The sequence below is a fragment of the Mustela nigripes genome, chromosome 3 (genome assembly GCF_022355385.1).
Source record: "Mustela nigripes isolate SB6536 chromosome 3, MUSNIG.SB6536, whole genome shotgun sequence".
Lineage (NCBI taxonomy): Eukaryota > Metazoa > Chordata > Mammalia > Carnivora > Mustelidae > Mustela > Mustela nigripes.
In genome coordinates, this window is record NC_081559.1 from 40,373,662 (window position 1) to 40,392,606 (window position 18,945).

Genomic DNA, 18,945 nt, shown 5'->3' on the forward strand with positions numbered 1-18,945 from the left:
TGGTCATGCGTTACCTCGGTCCTCATAAGAACACACCAGGGTTAGCCCTGGTTCACGGATGATGGGGCCAAGGACAAGAGAAGTTAAGTGACTTGCTTGAGGTCACACTGCTAGTCAGTGGAAACTCAGAGATTTGATTCCCAGCAGCTGGTCCTAGAAACCCCCTCAGTAATGCATTTGCTCCACAGCTGCCTCTCAGTTAGGACGCACACTTCCTGGTAGTACCCTCTCTATAACCAGAGCAGCGGCCTGGAGAGGGAGCACAGAGGGCTGTGCAGGGAAGTTTGGAGCAGAGGTCCGCTCTTAACACTGGTCCTTGCAGACTTTTGCAGCTCCGTCATTCGATGATAAGATCCTCGAGGTGGTTGCTGTGTTTGGTAGCATGCAGATGGCCGTCTCTCGTGTCATTAAACTGCAGCATCATCGCATCGCCCAGGTACCAGCCATGGTCTTGCAAGTGGGAGGGACCTGGGAGGCAGTCTGGCCTGGACATGTTTGGAGAGACAGGGCCTGAGCCAGAACCAGGCTCTTGCCTCAGTGCTCTCCTTGCACAGAGCCCAGAAAAATGGGCGGTTTTCCAGGACCACCCACGGCCCTGCCTCCTGGCCCAGAGCCCTTCCTCACCTGCTGTATTTGACAGTTAAATGACACTCTTTCAGAATTGGGGCCTACTGAATCCTGCTTGAGCTCCCTGCCCTGGCTTTCTCTGTGGGTGCACTATACCTTCTGTCCCCTTCTGTTGAGGTGGGATGAGATGAGACAGGCCCGACCGAACTCGGCCCGAGCCTGCGGCTTTCAGCAGCCACATTCTGAGTTTGGGAACAGAGGCCAAGCAGTGAGCAGTGGAGAAAGCATGGTCTTCCTGCTGCTCTAAGGCCCAGGAGGAGAGGGGAGATCAGAAGAAACTCCCCTAGTACTTACTTCTGGTGATGGGTAGAGGGCAGTGCTCTTATGCACAAGGAAGTGGGGAGTTTGATAACCTAGCCCACCCAAACCCCACGCAGTGACTTTCTAGTCCTTCTGGCCTCATTCTGCCCCCATGTAGGGTAGGGTGTTTGAATTTTATGATTTTAACTCTTGGGCATTATTTTTTGTTGAAAAGAGAAACAGTGAGTCATTAGCCACTTGTTGGGAGGGCTTTACCCTGTTCTGGGAGTGTTTCCCATGTGCACAGGGCCCTGTGGCTCTTGCTGGGCATGAGTCCCACCCTGGGCCTGGTGCTCGTGCCTGACCACTGAGGTCTCCTCAGTGCGGTCTCAGATGCAGTGCTGGGTGAGGGGGCGGTGGGGGTGGGACAGACCCGGGTTCTTCATGAGCTGTGCCCCAGCTGGGGTTGCTCTGCAGCAGTGGTCGGCAGTGGGCGTGGTGTCCCCCCAGACATCAGCTAATGGGTGCAGGGGCACATGGGACAGGAAGGCTCCTGCAGTGCTGGGATACAGCCTCTTAGCTCCTTGGTTCCACATGGTGCATGAGTAACGCCTGTGGTGTTTGTTCAGTGTCGCACGGTGAAGATTTCCATCCTGGGGGACGAGGGCGTGCCTGTGCAGGTGGACGGAGAGGCCTGGATCCAGCCTCCAGGATACATTCGGATTATCCACAAGAACCGGGCACAGACACTCACCAGAGATAGGGTAAGAAAGGCTGCCTGTGGGAAACGGGAGAGAACACACTGGTCCCAGGGCTCACCTGCGCACACGTGTGTGCCTTCTCAAAGAAGACCTGAGTTTCTAGTGTTTTGTTCTAGGAATTTACTTTTGTTAGACACAGAGTTTAAGGGAACAGGGGTATAATTTCCAGGATTACTTCCCCTTCTTGGTGTGAAACCGAACTCTATCTCTCCTTTTCTGGCTGTTGTCCAGTGACTGTCCCAGCAGTGTTTGCTGTTGGGCACCTGCTTGCCTCTCGAGAGAGCAGTGCATGGTGTGATGGTGCGTCCTTCGCCCTAGGCATTTGAGAACACCCTTAAGTCCTGGGAAGACAAGCAGAAGTGTGAACTTCCTCGCCCTCCGTCGTTCTCTCTGCACCCGGAGATCCTGCCCGAGGAAGAGGCCACCCAGATGGACCAGTTCGGGCAGGCGGCAGGAGCCCTCATCCACAGGTGGGCCCTCGCCTTCCCTGTGCGGTCAGCCTGCGGCTGGAGCCTCTGGGTCCCTGAACGGCCTTGGGGCTGCACGGTCACCGCTAGGGTGCAGGCGTGGCGTCCCTCCTCTGGGGCCCATGTGCCAGTCTGCCTACTTCATCAGGGCCCAGCTGGGGTTTCTGTGGGCCCTGGGCTTTGGTTCGTTTCTGCTCACTGAGTTGCAGAGATTGCTCGGAGTTCATGTAGCTGGACGCTTAAAATCCACTGGTGTTTTCACTGTCTCGGGTTCTTCAGAATAGTCCTGTTATTGCCTCTTTTACTTCATCCCAGAGAGCAGGTTTGTTACCAAAAAACAAACCCTGTAGTTATTAGGAAAAAAACAAAAACCACCAGTACCCAAAGGCATTTCCTTCTCTTAATCTGCTTTTGAGAAGTGGCTCCTGGAGCCACTGGGGACGACCTTCCGCACGGTGGTCTCCCTCTGCCACTGTCCATTCTCCCCACCTGCCTGGGTGCCGGCTGCCATTGGGCCTCACTCTGAAAGGGTCGTTCAGCCTGGTGACCTGTGCCCTCTCAGTTGCCAGATCCCTTGACCTTCTTCGGCTGCTGTCTGGTTCTGGTTTTCAACTGTATTTCCCTTCCCTGGTCGCCCCCTGAGGTCTCACGCTGGCCTGGTGCTCCTTGACTTTGCCTCTGTGCTGCTCTGAGGCTTCCTCCTCCTCTCCCCCTGCCGGGAGCACTGCTGCCCTGTGGGATCTAGGCTCTGTGTGCCCTTCTGGGCGATTCTTCTGTCCTTTCCCCTGGCATCACGCTCTCAGTCTGTGGGTTGGTAGCTCTCTCGGGATTCCTGTAGGCACTTCTGGTTCCATGCCTCCTTCTGGGTACCCACCCTCGAAAGCATGTCCTGTGCTGTGTCCTCTGTCTCAAGTAGCCGGCACCACTTCTTGCCTCTCCTGCCCCTGTGACCAGATCAGTATCCCGGCTTGATGACTTCACTTTTTACATTCTTTCTCAGTTCCTTGCTATATAACAGGCTTCTGCTTTTCTTCTCGCTCATTCTTGTCCCCTCAGAGTCTGTGCCACCCCCATGGGTGGGGACCTGCCATCTCATTGTCTTGTTTAAAGTCCGGCAGCTTGGGACGCCTGGGTGGCTCAGTTGGTTAAGCGGCTGCCTTCGACTTGGGTCATGATCCCAGCGTCTTGGGATCGAGTCCCACATTGGGCTCCTTGCTTGGCAGGGAAGCCTGCTTCTCCCTCTGTCTCTGCCTGCCATTCTGCCTGCCTGTGCTCTCTCTCTCTTTCGCTCCCTCTCACAAATAAATAAATGAAATCTTTGAAAAAAAATAAAAAATAAAGTCTGGCAGCTGCTCCTAGTTTTCCCCAGGGTAGGACAAGTGGTTCCCCACCCTCCTTCCCTGACTTATGAGCTCCCTCTGTCCCTGGTGCTCTTGCTATGTCCAACCCTGTCACCGCCCCCTATTTGTGTGGGTCCCTCAGGCCAGGGGCTGCTGCCTGGGGCCATGTCCTGGAGTCTCAGCCTTTTGAACCAGGATCATCCTCATAGAGAAGGGTCCTCTCATCCTCATTTATAGAGCAGGGAGGCAAAGTCCGCTTTCAGGAACAATCAGCTGTCTCCACACAACAGGCCTGCAAACCATGCTTCCTGTCAGCTTGCCATTTTACAGGCTGTGAGTCTCATTTTGGGTATTTTCCTCCCTGGTTGAGTTTCTGGAGAAACTTGGAGTTTGGTATCCCATTTCCCCTCTAAGACCTGCTCTGTTCCCTGTTGGCTGGGCTGTGTCTGTGTTGGCCCTCTGGGCTGGACCGGGCCTGTGTCTGAGCGAGGTGACATGATAGGCTGCCCCTTCATCTGGTCTGATGAGTGCTGTGTTTCTTTCCCTCTAGTATCCGGGAGATCGCTCAGTCCCATCAAGACATGGAGCGGGAACTTGCCCATGCCGTCAATGCCAGCTCCAAGTCCATGGACCGAGTGTATGGCAAGCCCAGAACCACAGAGGTGCCTGTGCTTCTCAGGTTTTGCTCCTCTGGAGTCCTGTAGCCCGTGGGCCTTCTACATGGGTGTCCTTCTGATTCCTCTCAGGGGCTGAACTGCGGCTTTGTCCTGGAGATGGTGAACAACATTCAAGCCCTGTGCAGGGAGACAGCACTGCTCCTGGCCGGGAGGGTGGCCCTGGTAAGCCGAGGGGCTGGCTCCCCATTGGGCATGCACTAGTGCCCACTGTGCAGGCGGCAGCAGGTTTCAGCCTGGAGCTCCTGGTCTTACGAATTCTAGACTCAGTGTGGGAAAGGGCCTTGGAGGTCATCTGATCTGGCCATGTGGTTGGTTCTCCAACCCTCTGGCCATGGCTCAACCACATCATCGCTAGCATGTTAGACTCCTGTGGACAGAACCACGTTTGTGGCTGTATGCAGAATTCTGCCTTAGAAATCTGCAGGCGTGGAGCCGTCTGCCTGTGACCAGGGAGGCAGACTCTGTTCTCAGAAATGCTGTGCTGTTGCCGTTCCTCACTTGGCCCTGCCAACCTGGCTGAAGAGTCAGCCCTGGGGAAGCATGTAGGTTGGGTTTCACTGAATTGCAGAAGCTAAAATAGGGAAGACCCGAGGGATGGCCTAGCCAACATTCTTGTTTAAAAAGATGAGTACGTGGAGGTCTAGGAGGTAGAGTAACTTGCTGAAGATCACACATCTAGAACCACCCCAAAAGTCTAGTTTCCATGTCTTCTATTGTTCATTTCACAGTAATGTGCTCTTCTGAGTGTGATGGCTGCTCCTTCGCTACCTCATAGCACTTCCTGCACTCTGGCGCAGGTCTGGTCCTGTCTTCTTTCTAACATAGGGCTCCCAAGGTAAACCCAATTAGGTCAAGTGTCAGTGCTGCTATTTTAGTTTTCAGACAAGCTTGTTTTTTCCCAGTATTTATGAAAGGAGAGTTTTAGTTCCATCACCCGATTCTTCTTAGAAGGGGAAGTTCTGAATCTGGCCCCTTAGCCAGTGCTGTTTCATTTAGTTTCCTTAGGAATTCTTATAAGAACTGTCTGAGAACCATCACTTTCCTTGGAGCAGACTATGTGCCTGCATGGGGGCTTTGCTGTGGCCCCAGCTCCTCACTGCTAATGACCAGCTCTGTTTGTCTTTCCTTCCTGCCTGGAGCAGCAGTTGGACCCCCCTCAGAAAGAGCGGCTTGGAGCTGCTCTCACAGAGATGGACCAGCAGCTCAGGAAGCTGGCGGACACCCCCTGGCTGTGCCAGTCCGTGGAACCTGGTGATGAAGAGGTATGTGGGTCACAGGCCTTCAGCTTCAGCGCCTCTGGGTGCAGTGGCTCTCCCTTCTGTACCTGTAATTACTGTGATCTGTGTAGCTTTGAGGTTAAGATGGTGTCCATCTTGCAGCCCCTGATAGGGCTTCTCAAGACTTCTCTATTAAAACACGTTAGAGGTATGGAAAGCCTGGCAGGTAGGAAGGAGTTGGGAGTTAGTACTGAGCACAGTCCTTGATGACTGGGCACTTACCGCCGTCAGAAACAGAATGGCAGGGCTGGCCTTCAGATAGAAGGCGGAGGCTAGCCCCGTTGTTTGTCCCTGGTGTGAAGACACATGGAAAAATGGCAGCTTCTTGAGTTTGTTGTCGACAGGGACACAGAGTTGGTCGACAAGGGACAGTCACACTTTTCTTTTGCATGTGTTTAGAGACTTCAGCATGTGTACTCCCTATCGCCAGGATAGATAGAACCCTGGGCATGTTGCACCCTGGCTTGCCTCCTGCAGCCAGTGAATAGGTAGGAAGAGTCCAGGAGACTCTGGATAGTTGTTTTGTTGTATAGTCAGTTTTGTGGGCAGATCTTGTTAAATGTGTACTGTAGATTTTCTTTTTTATCAGTGGTGGAACAGAAGTGGGCCAGGAGAAAAGTTCTTCCTAGGGTAGGGTACTACAGTCTTGCAAGAGAAAGAACTGTTAGACATTACACATCTGGCACCCCACTGCCAATTTTGTTTGTTAGAACCTGTTGGTAGCAGTAAGGAGAGGAAGAGAGGAAGGCTACAATAGTCTATCCCGTTCTTCCCTGAAAATGGAGGCATTTGTTGACAAATGCAACCTTGCATGGAAAACTGACTCTGAGGCCTTCCAATGAAACAGCAAAACTCAGTAACTTAACGTGTGAGGATATTTTGGTTTAAAAGGACTGGCTGAGCTCCTCAAACTTAATTAAATTATTAGCTGTAAATACAAAATTCTCATGTGAGAAAAAATTACTAAAATAATAATATATAGAATATTTAATAGATATAGCAGTAACAGCTCAGGATTTCCAGATTAAGTTACAAAAGCCTGTGAAGTGGACAGTAGGTGGGGAGGCTGGGAAGAAGACATGGACAGAAGAATGAAGGCACAGTAAGGTGGAAGGTTTAAAAAAAGGGTTCTTGACTTTGATAATTAGGGAAATGCAAAGTTAGTAGTATCTTTAAAAACTTAAAGGTAGGGGTTCCTGGGTGGCTTGGTTGGTTAAGCGACTGCCTTTGGCTCAGGTTATGATCCCAGGGTCCTGAGATCGAGCCCCTCATCAGGCTCCCTGCTCAGTGGAAAGCCTGGTTCTCCCATGCCTGCCATCCCCTCTGCTTGTGCTTGCTGTCTTTCTCTTGCTCTCTCTGTGTCAAATAAATAAATAAAATCTTAAAAAAACAAAAAACAAATCAAAACAAAAAGTTAAAGGTAGTTTCTAGTAGAATTGAAAAGATTTTTGTTTTTCCAAATCAGTTTTTCAGAACCAAAAACAACATATAATCTACACTATAAAAGAAAATAAGAGTCTTTAAAAAAAAAAAAAGAGAGGTAGGCAAACCGTAACAGACTTTTAACTACAGAGAACAAACTGAGAGATGATGGAGGGAGGTGGGCAGGTAATGAGCTAGATGGGTGATAGGAATGAAGAAGGGCACTAGTTGTAGTGAGCCCTGGGTGTTATATGTAGTAAGTGATGAATCACTAAATTCTACTCCTGAAACCAATGTTGCACGATATGTTAACTAACTAGAATTTAAAGAGAAACAGAAGAAAACAAAAAGAAAGAAGAAGGGACTAGTAAAAATGTAGCTAACAGCATACAAGTAAGATAACAAAATGACATAGCTTCCCCTCCTAAAAGCAAATTATTATAAGATTGTGTTAAAAAGGAAACCTAAACATATACCAATCTCAGGAGTCCAGTTTTCTCTCTCCATCCTCAGTAAAAACTTATGACACAGGAAGATTAAAACAATTTTAAGGAAACACAAAAGAACTGAAGTAAATTTTAATATAAAAATATAATTGTAATACATGATTAAAACATCACTTTATATTGGTAAAATATAATTTTATAGTTGTAAGATTTATTTTTGTCTTTTTGGTCTATCAATTACTCTGATCATGAACTCTGATCATGAATGTAGAGATCTCAATTTACATTTGTGGTTTTATTTTTGCTTTCTGTGTTTTGAGGATATGTTATTAGGTGCATATAGGTTTTGTTTTTATGTAAAGATACTCTAATTCTATAGTAATTTCTTTTTAAGTTTGCTTGTTTGGTATTTTCATTTTCATACTTTTACTTTCAAGCTTTATTTGGAGGATTTCTTTCATAAATAGCATGTTGTCAAATTGAGGTTTTATCCAGTTGGGTACCATGCATTTTAACTGAGGAGTTCAGTCTATTTATATTCGTTGTGATTACTGATCTATTTATTTGTATATTTTGCCATATTTTGTGCTTTGTATTCTACTTTTTTTTAATTTCTTCATTTTGATTGGTAAGTCTCTCCTTTCTCCCACACAATTCTCTTTGTACTCTCTAGTATTTTGGAAATGCAAGCTCTCTATTCTTTTAATGACTATCCCCCAATTTTAATTTCAATTAACATAGAATCTGTGAAGGAAAGACTTCCTGAAATGAAAGTGACAGAAACCAAATTATGGTGTGAACCATTACTATCAGTCCATGAATAATGAAATAAACTATCATAGCATGCAAACAAAAGAAAATTGACAAAATTATGTATGTGTGTGTATTATGTTTCTCCATTGAGAGAATTTTATATTCTGTAAAGATGGACTTTGTTTTTTTTCCCTCTTGCCCATAGGACAGTTTCAGAATTGGATCATGTTGTAGATAAGCACTACTGACAGTGGAAAACTCTTTGTTATTATAGAAATTAAGGGAAGAGTTTAGAAACTTTTAAACAATTAACAGAAAAATTTTATTTCTGTTGAAAATAATAAAAAATTGAGGCTTATACTTTGGATGTCCCTTCTTGGTTTCATTTTTTTAGTGATTTATTTTACTGCATTTTGCTAAAGTATCAGTCCACTATGGAATGGAAATTATTAAAGTTGGTTCCTTTCCAGGAGTGGTTTGAGCAGCACAGTGCTGGGCCACAGGACACCTCAGACACCAACTCAAAGTAGAAATGCCAGCTGTCAGGTGTGGGCCGTGGGCTCCCATGCCCTGCCCAGGGTGGGTAGATTCCTCCTGCATGCAGATTGCCTCTGAAGACAGAGGGAGGGCTAGAACGTTCCTCAGTCCATGGACAGTGTAGCAGCTGCTGCAGTGGGAGACTCGCAGCCTGGTGCCTGGTTGCAGGATGACCACAGTAAACTTGGGTTGTTTGGGACTTGCAGGTGTTAGTACTGAACGTGTCTGTTTCAGGAATTGTGGTTCCAGAGCTTTAAGCCTAAAAATATTTTCAAAACAAGTAGCATCAAATGTAGAGCCACTGCTGAAACAAACCAGTGCAAGTCCCTCCTGGATGTCTGACCTCATGAGTCCTTCAAGCCATGTCAGTGGTTGCCCTGGTCTCTAAAGCTCCTAGCTGTGGACTGGTGAGACAGTGCAAGGTGACAGGTGGGAAGTTGTACAGATGGTGCACGGGCAGGTTAGTCGCAAAACCAGAAACCTCTGGAGCCAGCTGGGGCAGAGCAGGATGGGGCCAGGGCAGTATTACTGTCAGCATTGATCCCATGGGACCTCAGCCCAGAAACTGCAGCCAGCTGTCCCGGGAGTGAAAGGAAAACCACACGTGCTCTTAGGGGTCTTCTGGGCTGTCAGGACTCCTGCCTTCTCCACCTTTCTCTGCTGGCTGCTTCACAGCTCAGTGCTCCCAGCTTCTGGGACCTCTGCTATATCCATGTAAGGGGAGAGAGCAAGTGGAAGCTTGGAAGGCATGGTGCCACATTCTACTAGTGTAAAAACAGGACAATGACTTCTTTGAAAGCAAAAAACAAAGTTGGCAAGTTTGTGAGCTAGTTCTTTGAAGTACAGTTGACTCTTGAACAGTACAGTTTAGACTGTGTGGGTCCCCTTATACAGGTTTTTTTCTGATTAATGTAGTGCTGTACTGCAAATGTATTTTTTCTTAGGATTTTCTTAACATTTTCTTTCCTGTAGCTTACTTTTTTAAAAGAATATGGTATATGATATACATAGAGAATTTGTGTTAACTGTTTATGGTATCAGTAAGGCTCTTTGGGGAGTCAGAAGTTATACATAGATTTTCAACTTCATGGGTGGGGGGTGGCACTCCTGACTTCAATGTTATTCAGAGTTTAACTATAAAATACAAGAAATTAAATCATTCTGTGGCAAATCGAGGAAGGTCTGGACAGTATGAAGTGATAAAGGTCATGGAACAACAGATAAGAGGATAAATCAAGTATATTATTTTCAAAGAAATGCTAATTTAAAAAATCTTGCTAAAACCATTGAAATGTCAGGAAAAATTTAAACTATACAAATTGAAATCTAAGGACATTTATTTGTGAATTATTTTTTAAAAGATTTTATTTATTTGAGAGAGAGAGAAAACATGAGCAGGGTGAGGGGCAGAGGGAGAAGCAGACTCCCTGCTGAGCAGGGATGTGGGGCTAATGTGGGGCTCGATCCTGGGCCTCCAGAATCATGACCTAAACCAAAGGCAGATGCTTAACTGACTGAGCCACCCAGGCATCCCTAAAGACATTTTAAAAAGAATAGCTACAGGACAACTTGAAAAAATAATTATCTCTGAAGGAAAAATGTCAAGGAATATGTAATTCCTCTATATAAGAAACAGCATCAAAGCTAGGCAAAGATGGACGTTGGCGCAATTTGTGTTTTAAATTGTGATAAGAAACACACAAAATTTACCATGTCTGCTGTTTTTAAGTGTATAGATTAAATAGTGTTAAGTATAGTCACATATTAGAAGCAAATCTTGGCAACTTTCAAATAGTTCATTACTTTAAAAACTAGCAAATCTGATTTCAGAATTCTGTATTATCAGTAGATCTGCAAAACCAGTTTATTACTGTTTTTTTAATCTTTTTTTTTTTTTTTTTAAAGATTTAGTTTATTCGTTTGAGAGAGACAGAGAGAGAGAGAGTCACACAAGCAGTTGGAGAGGCAGAGGGAGAAGCAGACTCCCCACTGACCTGGGAGCCCAACATGGGACTTGATCCCAGGACTAGAGATCATGATCTGAGCTAAAGGCAGATGCTTAACCATCTGAGACACCCAAGTGCCCCAAAATTGAAAGCAATTTTTTATAAAAGAATTCCGGGTGGGGAGCACCTGGGTGGCTCAGTGGGTTAAAAGCCTCTGCCTTCGGCTCAGGTCAAGATCCCTGGGCCTTGGTATCATGCCCTGCATTGGGCTCTCTGCTCGGCGGGGAGCCTGCTTCCTCCTCTCTCTCTGCCTGCCTCTCTGACTACTTGTGATCTCTGTCTGTCAAATAAATAAATAAAATCTTTTTTTTTTTTAAAGATTTTATTTTATCCATTTGACAGAGATCACAAGTAGGCAGAGAGGCAGGCAGAGGGGAGGGGGGGAAGCAGGCTCCCTGCCGAGCAGAGAGCCCAATACAGGGCTCGATCCCAGGACCCCGAGACCATGACCTGAGCCGAAGGCAGAGGCTTAACCCACTGAGCCACCCAGGTGCCCCAATAAAGAAAATCTTTAAAAAAAAAAATTCCAGGTGGAAAGTGCAGAGGGACTGAAAGGCCATTTTGCATCCTCCCCCCGCCCCCACCCAGGAAGCACTCAGTTTCCAGTGGGTCATCCATGGGTGGCAGCACCTGTGGTGAAAGAAGCTGCTGGCCCCAGAAAGAGGATGGCAGGCCTCACCTGTTGGGAGGCAGTTGCAAGCCTGTGTCATCACTGGCGACAGCGTCCTGTCTAAAGGCAGGAATCTGGATCCAATCTGCGTGGGCAAGGGGTGGGGCGGGCCGTCTTACTGGGCAGGCAGCTGGTTTCTCTGTGGTGAAGGATGAAGCCGGGGAGCCTGAGAGCCAGAGCAGCTGAGTGTCACTTGTGGCCCTCACGAGGGTCCTGGTTCAGACACACCAGCCATGAGGGTAACCCTTTGGAACAGGCGGGGAGATTTGATGTTATTAGATGTACGTGAGCTCGTGCTGGTGTCAGTGTGGTGATGGTGCTGTGGGTAGATGCTCTAGGAGCGCATTCCTGTCTTTTAGGGTTGCATACGGAAGCGTTTGTGTGTGTGTGAGAGAAGTTTGATGTTTGGAATTTGCTTAATTTACAAGGTGGGGAGACAAGGTCATACATTGATAGCCTCTTTCTGCTGGCCTCCCAGGATGAAATCCCCATATTAAACGTTAGAAGTTAGGGGCACCTGGGTGGCTTAGTTGGTTAAGTGTCTGCCTTCAGCTCAGGTCATGGTCTCAGGGTCCTGGGATTGAGCCCAGCACCAGGCTCTCTGCTTAGCTCTCCCTCTCCCTATGCCTGCCGTTCCCCCCACTTGTGTTCTGTCTCTCTGACAAATAAATAAATAAAATCTTTTAAAAAATAATAAAAGTTAGAAATTAATGTGATCCTCATAGGCATTTAAAAAAAAGGAAATTGTAAAGTCAGGCATAGGATTCTGTTTGGGCTGTGGGGAGAGCAGCTCTGGGTTGCTTGCGGGTGCCCCTTCTGTGGGAGCGCTGAGGAGTGAGGCAGGCGCCCACCAGTCCCAGCATAGAAGAGCCTGGGAGCCGAGGCGCTAATGGTCTTTAACGGAGCAGCTGTTCGATGGATGGTTGATGATTTTGCCAAGTTAAGAAATTTGTAAATTAAGTTCCTTGAGCCCTGCGATCATCAGTTAGAAATACCATTGTGAGAAGTCTCTTTTCTAGTAGAAAACCTGAAGCTAGAAATGCCTCTGATCAGAAATCCACGAAGGGGCTCTTGGGGCACCTGGAGGGTTGGTGGCACTACAGAGCGTGTTCCTGGATGTGAGGACCCGTACTCTCCCCCCGTCCCCCGATTTGGTGCAATTCTAATGAAAATCCCTGTGGCATTTTTTTCAGTGGGACCATGTGTCCCTTTCAGATCTGAAAGTATCTTAAAGCTGCCAAATGTGACCATGCAGGTCAGTGTGGGGACGTCAGTAGAGAGGGCCCCCTGGGGCAGAGTCCAGGCCCTCAGGGGCAAGAAGAGGCGCTCATGGGACATAGGAAATTCTGCTTTATTTGTGAATACGGGGGTAGGATGTGTACACACGTAAATCCAGGCCCATGTATCGTGTGCAGAGGCCTGTGGCCCTGCTTCTGTGTGAATATAGTCAGACCAGCTGGGAAGGGGCAGTGTCCTCTCTGCCCATTTCCTGGGCAGCACTGTGCGGGGTGGTGGCAGGGATCCAGTGCTCCTGTCCCTCAGTGATGCTGCTTTGGGGAGTAGGTTCCAAGGAAAGACCGAAAAATGCCAGAAAAGCTTTGTTTTTAGAAAGACACTATATCCCACTTGTCCCTGTCTGCCCGTGCAGCTCTGAAGATCGGCTGTGACCTACTGGATAATCTTTGTAGAATGTATTGGTATTTGGGTAATATTCATGAAGCTTTTCAATCACATGAGAAACACACGTTATAAAATTAGGAAATCAAATGTGGTATTAGACACTGTGTGATCACTGTGAAACCACCTTTAAGAGGCGTTACAGGTAAGTCTGTGAGCCTAGAAACCAAGGGGGACAGTGGTACGGTGGGGACTGAGCCCCCCTGCCCAACGTGTACCTTCTGCCTGGCTGCTTCAGCCTCTGACTCTCCCTGCCTCTTGCTTCCCCCACAGAATGTGATGCTGGAGCTTTCCAAACGCAGCCGCAGTGGCAAGTTCCGCCTGGTGACAAAGTTTAAGAAAGAGAAAAACAGCAAGAACAGAGAAGCTCGCAGTAGCCTGGGAGCCCCGGGTACCCGCCCTCCTGCTGTTCTTCTGGCTGTCCATGCCGGCTGTGGGGGCCATTGTGGTCTCTGCTTTTTCTGCAGCCTTTTGGTTCTTCCCCGTGGTCCCTGATCACGACCCTTATTGCCGCGGTGTTTGTCTAGGGAGCTGCCCCTGTGTTGTCGCTCCTGCCCGGGGTCACTCCCTGGGCGGACTCCGGTGACTGATACCACACTGCGTGCCTGCCCTGGATTAGGGGGTGCAAGGGGGGAGGGGGACACTAGAGGTGATAGGACACTCAGAGACACAGAGCTCACACTTCAGTCTTGTGCAGGGCCCACCGGGCCCTCCTCTTGTGAGGGGCTGCTGGTCCCTGGCCGACAACTCATGAGTCCAGGCCCCATGCTGGAGCCTGGGCCAGCGGCGCTTGCAGCTGGGGAGGTCAATAGAAAATGGCACTCGAGGACATTTTTGGGGAAGTCCGTAAACTGGGGCTCTAAGCATGGCTGTTTCCAGTGCTCTCAGGTGCCGAGAAGCCCCGAGTTTGGATTTGTGCCTTTGATTTTTCTTCTTCGCATGTTTGTCCAGCAGTTGGGTTTCTTTTAATGACGGTGGCTCTGGCTACATGAATCTCTGCCTGTTTCCCTTCCTGCTGTGGACCAGAAGTGATGGGACCCTCCAGAGAGGAGCGCAGGCTGGCCTCAGCGGCACAGTCACATTGGCATTTACCTCTTTGGGGGTGTCTGGTCCCTCCTGGGACATGGGGGAAATGACCAGGCTGATGGCCAACCTGGCAGGAACAGATTGCAGCTCCTTCCCTTGGAGAGCGGGTGGCTCCCTGCTGCTTTTTGCGAGGCTCTGGGGCGGTGCCTGTGGCTGGGCGGTGGGTGCCGGCTGCTGGGGGTGTGTGTGGGGTCCCTGCTGCTGGAGGTCTCGGGAGCCAGCTGCTGGGGGCATCTCAGGGCCTGGCTGCTGGGTGTCTTGGGTGCCAGCTGTTGGGGGCATGTGGGTGCCAGCTGCTGGGGTGTCTGGGGTACCTACTGCTGAGGCATCTTGTCTGGGTGCTGGCTTCTGGGGCATCTTGGGATGCCTGCTGCTGGGATGTCTCAGGTGCCGGCTGCCACCTGCCTCGCGCTGGGCTCTGGGCACTCACTGCATTCGTGCTTTTCCGTCTCCGACAGTTCACCTCTGGGGGACAGAGGAGGTTGCTGCCTGGCTGGAGCACCTCAGTCTCTGTGAGTATAAGGACATCTTCACGCGGCACGACATCCGGGGCTCTGAGCTCCTGCACCTGGAGCGGAGGGACCTCAAGGTACTTCCACATTGTCTCCTGGGAACCCGCCCTGGGCTTCCCTGCACTCCCTTCTCTGTCCCCTCCCTCTGACCTGGCCACGCCCCAGCATCAGGGCTCTCCTCATGGTTCTCTTGTGCGTCTCGGGGTGATGCGCGACGGTGGCCAGCAGAGCGCCTCTGCCCCCCGGCAGTGATGTCGCCACCTCCCATAGCCAGACAAAGCCAAAGTGGACATGATGGAGATCTTTGCTTTTCTTAATCTAATTGGACAAGTGAACTATTTTAACATTAAAAATCCTGTCGAGGGCGGGCACCTGGCTGGCTGTGAGTAGAGCATGTGACTTTTGGTCTCAGGGTTATGGGCTTAAGCCCCACCTTGGGGGTGGAGCCCACATAGAAATAAACTCTGTCAGGGGACGCAGCTCTATGCTAAGGAGTCAGCTGAAGAGCCCTGTGTGACAGTGGCCCCCAGCACGCGGGGGTCCCTCTCCCTTTGGAGCTGACGCGCAGGCACCCCACAGAGATGCTGTGAAGGAACGAGTCTGAACTGTTTGGTTTCCAGGTGCACAGGACAGTCACGTGTAGAACATGCAATCTGTCAGGTGTGCAGCAGTGTTACGTCTCAAAAGTGTGCCTGTCTTAGTGAAAAAACTCGTTGCTAAAAACTACTGTTATTGGAACTTTCAGTGAGTCCTGATCAGTGGTCACCAATGACCACAACAAATGTAGTAGCAAAAATGTCTGAAATATTGTAAGAATTCCCAATATGTGACACAGAGGCTCGAACAGAAGCTGTTGGAAAACTGGGACCGACAGACTCGCTGGACACAGGCTACTAGGGGTCCTGAGTGTGGGAGGTGTGTGGGGTCTGCGGGTGCAGCAGTCGGAGGCAGGCTGCTCGCGCTGGGGTTCGCGTGGGCCAACCTGAGCCCAGGGCTCCTGGAGCCATGTCCTGAGTGGGTGACCCACCCCTGGGGACGTCTTGGACGGCAGCTTTGTTGAGTCACTGTATCCCTGCCGCCAGGCCAGTGTCCTGGGTCTGTCCTGCACGGCAGCAGGGACTGAGGCTTGTGGGAGGGGCTGTGGCGGGCATCTGCACGACTCTTCACGCGTGGGCCATCTCTGTCTGGTGTCACTGTCTTCATTTTTTCTCCTTCGCTTGCGTTCAGAAAGCCAGGTAGAAGGCCCGCGGGGGCCAAGCCCCCTTCCTGGCATCAGGGTGCTGTCCTCTCGTTGCAGGACCTCGGTGTGACCAAGGTGGGCCACATGAAGAGGATCCTGTGTGGCATCAAGGAGCTGAGCCGGAGCACTCCTGCCACCGAGGCCTAGCCCTGGCCCTGTCGGCCTGCATCCCCCGCACCCCCCACGACTAAGGCCAGGCGCAGCGCCTGCCCCTTCTCATGGTGCTACTCCCTTTGCTCCAGACAGGAAGCCTTGCAGACGCCCGTTCTGTGACTGCTCCGGGGTCTTGAACACACCAACATAGCTACCTTGAAACAGCACCTCGTCCCACCCGGCGTTATGTGGGGCGGACCACCACCTCCCCTCTGCTCTTGCTGACCTGTGACCTGGGCCGGGCCTGACCTCCTGGGCCCTGGGGCTGCCCGGGATTGTCCTGTGGGTTCCTCACGGTGAGCCTCATCATCGCACACTGTGTGGCATCTCCCAGGCGTGCAGAAGCTGACCCAGCTGGCAGCCTCCTGCACTGGAAAGTTCTTTCTGTGCCCACCAGCCACCCAGGTCTTGACAGCACCCTTGCCAGGCCACCCACGGCTGATGTCCCATTTATGGATGAGGTCTTTCACAAAGATCTGCCTCTTATCACTTGAGTGTGGCAGGATTGCATTGCCAGTCCCGTCTGTTGTCACTAAACCTGGAGAGGAGGCAACTCGTCCCTCCTAAAGCCAAGTAAACGGGTGGCTGTGATCTTGGGCTGCCAGATCCCTTCCCCATTGCTTTTGGTCCCTTGTCCTGGTTGGTGCCCTCTCTTGAGCTGCTGGTATGGGACATGGGATGTCTATCCCGAGACGCCGTAGCCTCTCTTGTCTCTCCACAGAGGACATATTTGTATAAGCATGGTGGTGTGCGGAGAGAGCGCTTCCTGGGCGCTGGGAAGATGTCTCTCCCTATCCTGGGGGAGACCAGGCTTCGTCCCAGGCCAGCGTCCCGACAGTTTGACCATGTGGACGGCTCTGTCTCATGCCCCTCTAGCCTGCGTCCCCAGCCCTTGCGGGCCCGGGTAGGGGACAGTGTCTGGCTGCCAGCTAGGGCTCCATGCTCCAAAGGGGCATGCCACCCCATCTCCTGGAGCTCGCTTTACCCCTCGTCCATGTGAGGGGACTGGGCTGCAGGTGCTGTCTGGTCATCCTTGAGGGGACCATGGGGAGCTCACCAACAAACAGCCTCTACTTGGCACTCGCTTTGCAGGCCCCTGTGCCTCCCCTTTATTGGTGTGCCTGGTGGGCCCCTCCGTGAGCCAACCTGGCCCATACCTCCGGTTTGGGGGTGCTCCTGCTGGTGACCTTCCAGGTGCCCAGCCAGCTCCTGTCCCCGAGAGTAGAGTGGCAGCATTGGGTTTGGGGTGAATAGGCCTGTGCTCTGCAGGGTGCTCTGCTGCGCCTTTGGAGGTAGGCCGGGCAGCTGTCTGTGGCCTTCCCCACCCTAAGGTCCAGTGCCAGCAGATGGCCGTTTGGGACGTGGAAGGCAGAGAGGAGTCATCTGGCCACCAGGAATCACTGGTTTTCCAGGTAGAACAGGCTGAGAAAGGAGACTGAGGGGACCTGAGCCCGCGGTGCCAGCACGGTGTCTGCGCTGTCCCCTCTGGTAGGGACCGGGGACAAGCATGCCCATGGCAAATGGGGGAGTGGCAGCTGCGGATGGGTCTGAAACTGCAGGCCACCCCAGGCCCTCCCGGCCCTCTCTCGGGGAAGCCTGAGGGTTGGGTCAAGCATGGTGTTTAAAATTAATGTGTTGTCAGTGATGAAAACACACTGTTTACATAGAAACCATTTTTCTGATTCTAGTAAGTTAGAGGTGAGTGGAGTCAATGTGCTTGTCGCGTGGAAGTGCGCCGATGTGGGGATCGCGCTGCGTTGCTGTGGGGGCCACGTCGCCCTCCGTGGCCCGCTTCTCCGCCAGGCCCCGATGTTCCTGCTGTGGCTGAGCGCGGTCCCGCTGGGACCCCAATCCTGTCAGCATGGAGGGAGGAAGGGTCAGTCCTGGGGAGTCTTGGAGAAGAGGTTTTGTGCCCTCGGGTGGGGCTTACCCCTCATATTTATGATCTTAATTTATACAGTGCCCGCCGTGGAAGCAAATGCCTCCTGTATTGCTGTGTACATACCCGATCTGGGGTTGTAAATAGGTTGTTCTGTGTATAAATAAAATCTTCCATTGACAGATTTTCTTGTTGTCATTTCCTGTGCTTTGACATAAAACATTACTTGCTCAAGTCTTTCCAAACTGGATTCAGGATTGTTTTTTAGCTACTCTAAAAATAAGGTGAATTGGTGTGGCTAAAGAACAAAATGGAAAGTCATTGTGTTTTTTAGAAAACACAAAGAGTGTTTTTTAAATGAGTTGAGTTTTTTAAATGAGTGAGTTCTTGGGTCTTTTGAATTAAAAACTCAGCAAGGAGGTTGGGCTGAGGGTCAAACTCCATCATGGGCAGCCTGGACCAGCCTACTGAGGGCATGTGATGGAAGCAAATATTCTGATCCTCCTAAATCTTTCCTATAAAACCACAGACCGCCTCTCCCACCTCTCTGTTTAGCTCCTAGTACCTTTATCCCAAGGCAGCAGCCTCTCCAAGCTCAAGGTTATGCTGTCATCTCTCAGTTCTCTGGGGTGAGGCATGGTGACTGGGATCACAGAATTGAAAATGAGGCTGACAGGGTTCAAAAGGGCTGTGTGGGCTTTGAATACACTGGTTCCCTCTCCGACAGCTCTCCCTCCCTCCTCGCTCTTCGGGGGGCCCTGGTGTCCTGTGGTGTGCTCCCTCTTCCCGTGTGGCTATCCAGGATTAGCCTCATGGTTATAAGATGGCTGCCACCACTTCAAGCATCATGCCCAAAAAGTGACCCAAGTCCAGGGTAAGGTGTACGTGAGCAGGTGGTGGTCTCTTCTGGGTCTTGAAGATGAAAGGAACATTTTCAGAAGACCTGCTTTTGCTGACCGTCCCTCATGCCTCATTGTCTAGAGCCGCACACAAACCCGGATGAAAGGAACGGGACCGTGCTGCTGATGACTGGTCATGCGTGATCAGTTAGGCTAACGCATGGAATATTTTATCCAGACGCTGGCCTGAGTGGTCTGCACATACTAACTCCTTTATTTCTTCTAACAATCCTGCCTCTTACAGATGAGGAACGGACTCAAAGAGGTTCTCAGCTT

General features: G+C 50.4%; 1 protein-coding gene across 5 annotated transcripts in view; it reads left to right on the forward strand.

Annotated features, from left to right (window-relative positions):
• Positions 1-17,954, forward strand: part of DGKD (diacylglycerol kinase delta) — a 113,978-nt gene extending 96,024 nt beyond the window's left edge. For 4 of the 5 annotated variants that reach the window (XM_059393744.1, XM_059393745.1, XM_059393747.1 and 1 more), the window contains 9 exons: positions 323-436; positions 1,497-1,631; positions 1,947-2,098; positions 3,986-4,097; positions 4,182-4,274; positions 5,255-5,374; positions 13,174-13,291; positions 14,445-14,575; positions 15,796-17,954. In XM_059393744.1, coding sequence (XP_059249727.1) covers positions 323-436; positions 1,497-1,631; positions 1,947-2,098; positions 3,986-4,097; positions 4,182-4,274; positions 5,255-5,374; positions 13,174-13,291; positions 14,445-14,575; positions 15,796-15,885 — 1,065 coding nt within the window. In that variant the 3' untranslated portion in view covers positions 15,886-17,954. The remainder of the gene's footprint in view (positions 1-322; positions 437-1,496; positions 1,632-1,946; positions 2,099-3,985; positions 4,098-4,181; positions 4,275-5,254; positions 5,375-13,173; positions 13,292-14,444; positions 14,576-15,795) is intronic. The other variant, XM_059393746.1, reaches the window with a different exon arrangement.
• The last annotated feature ends 991 nt before the right edge of the window (positions 17,955-18,945 follow it).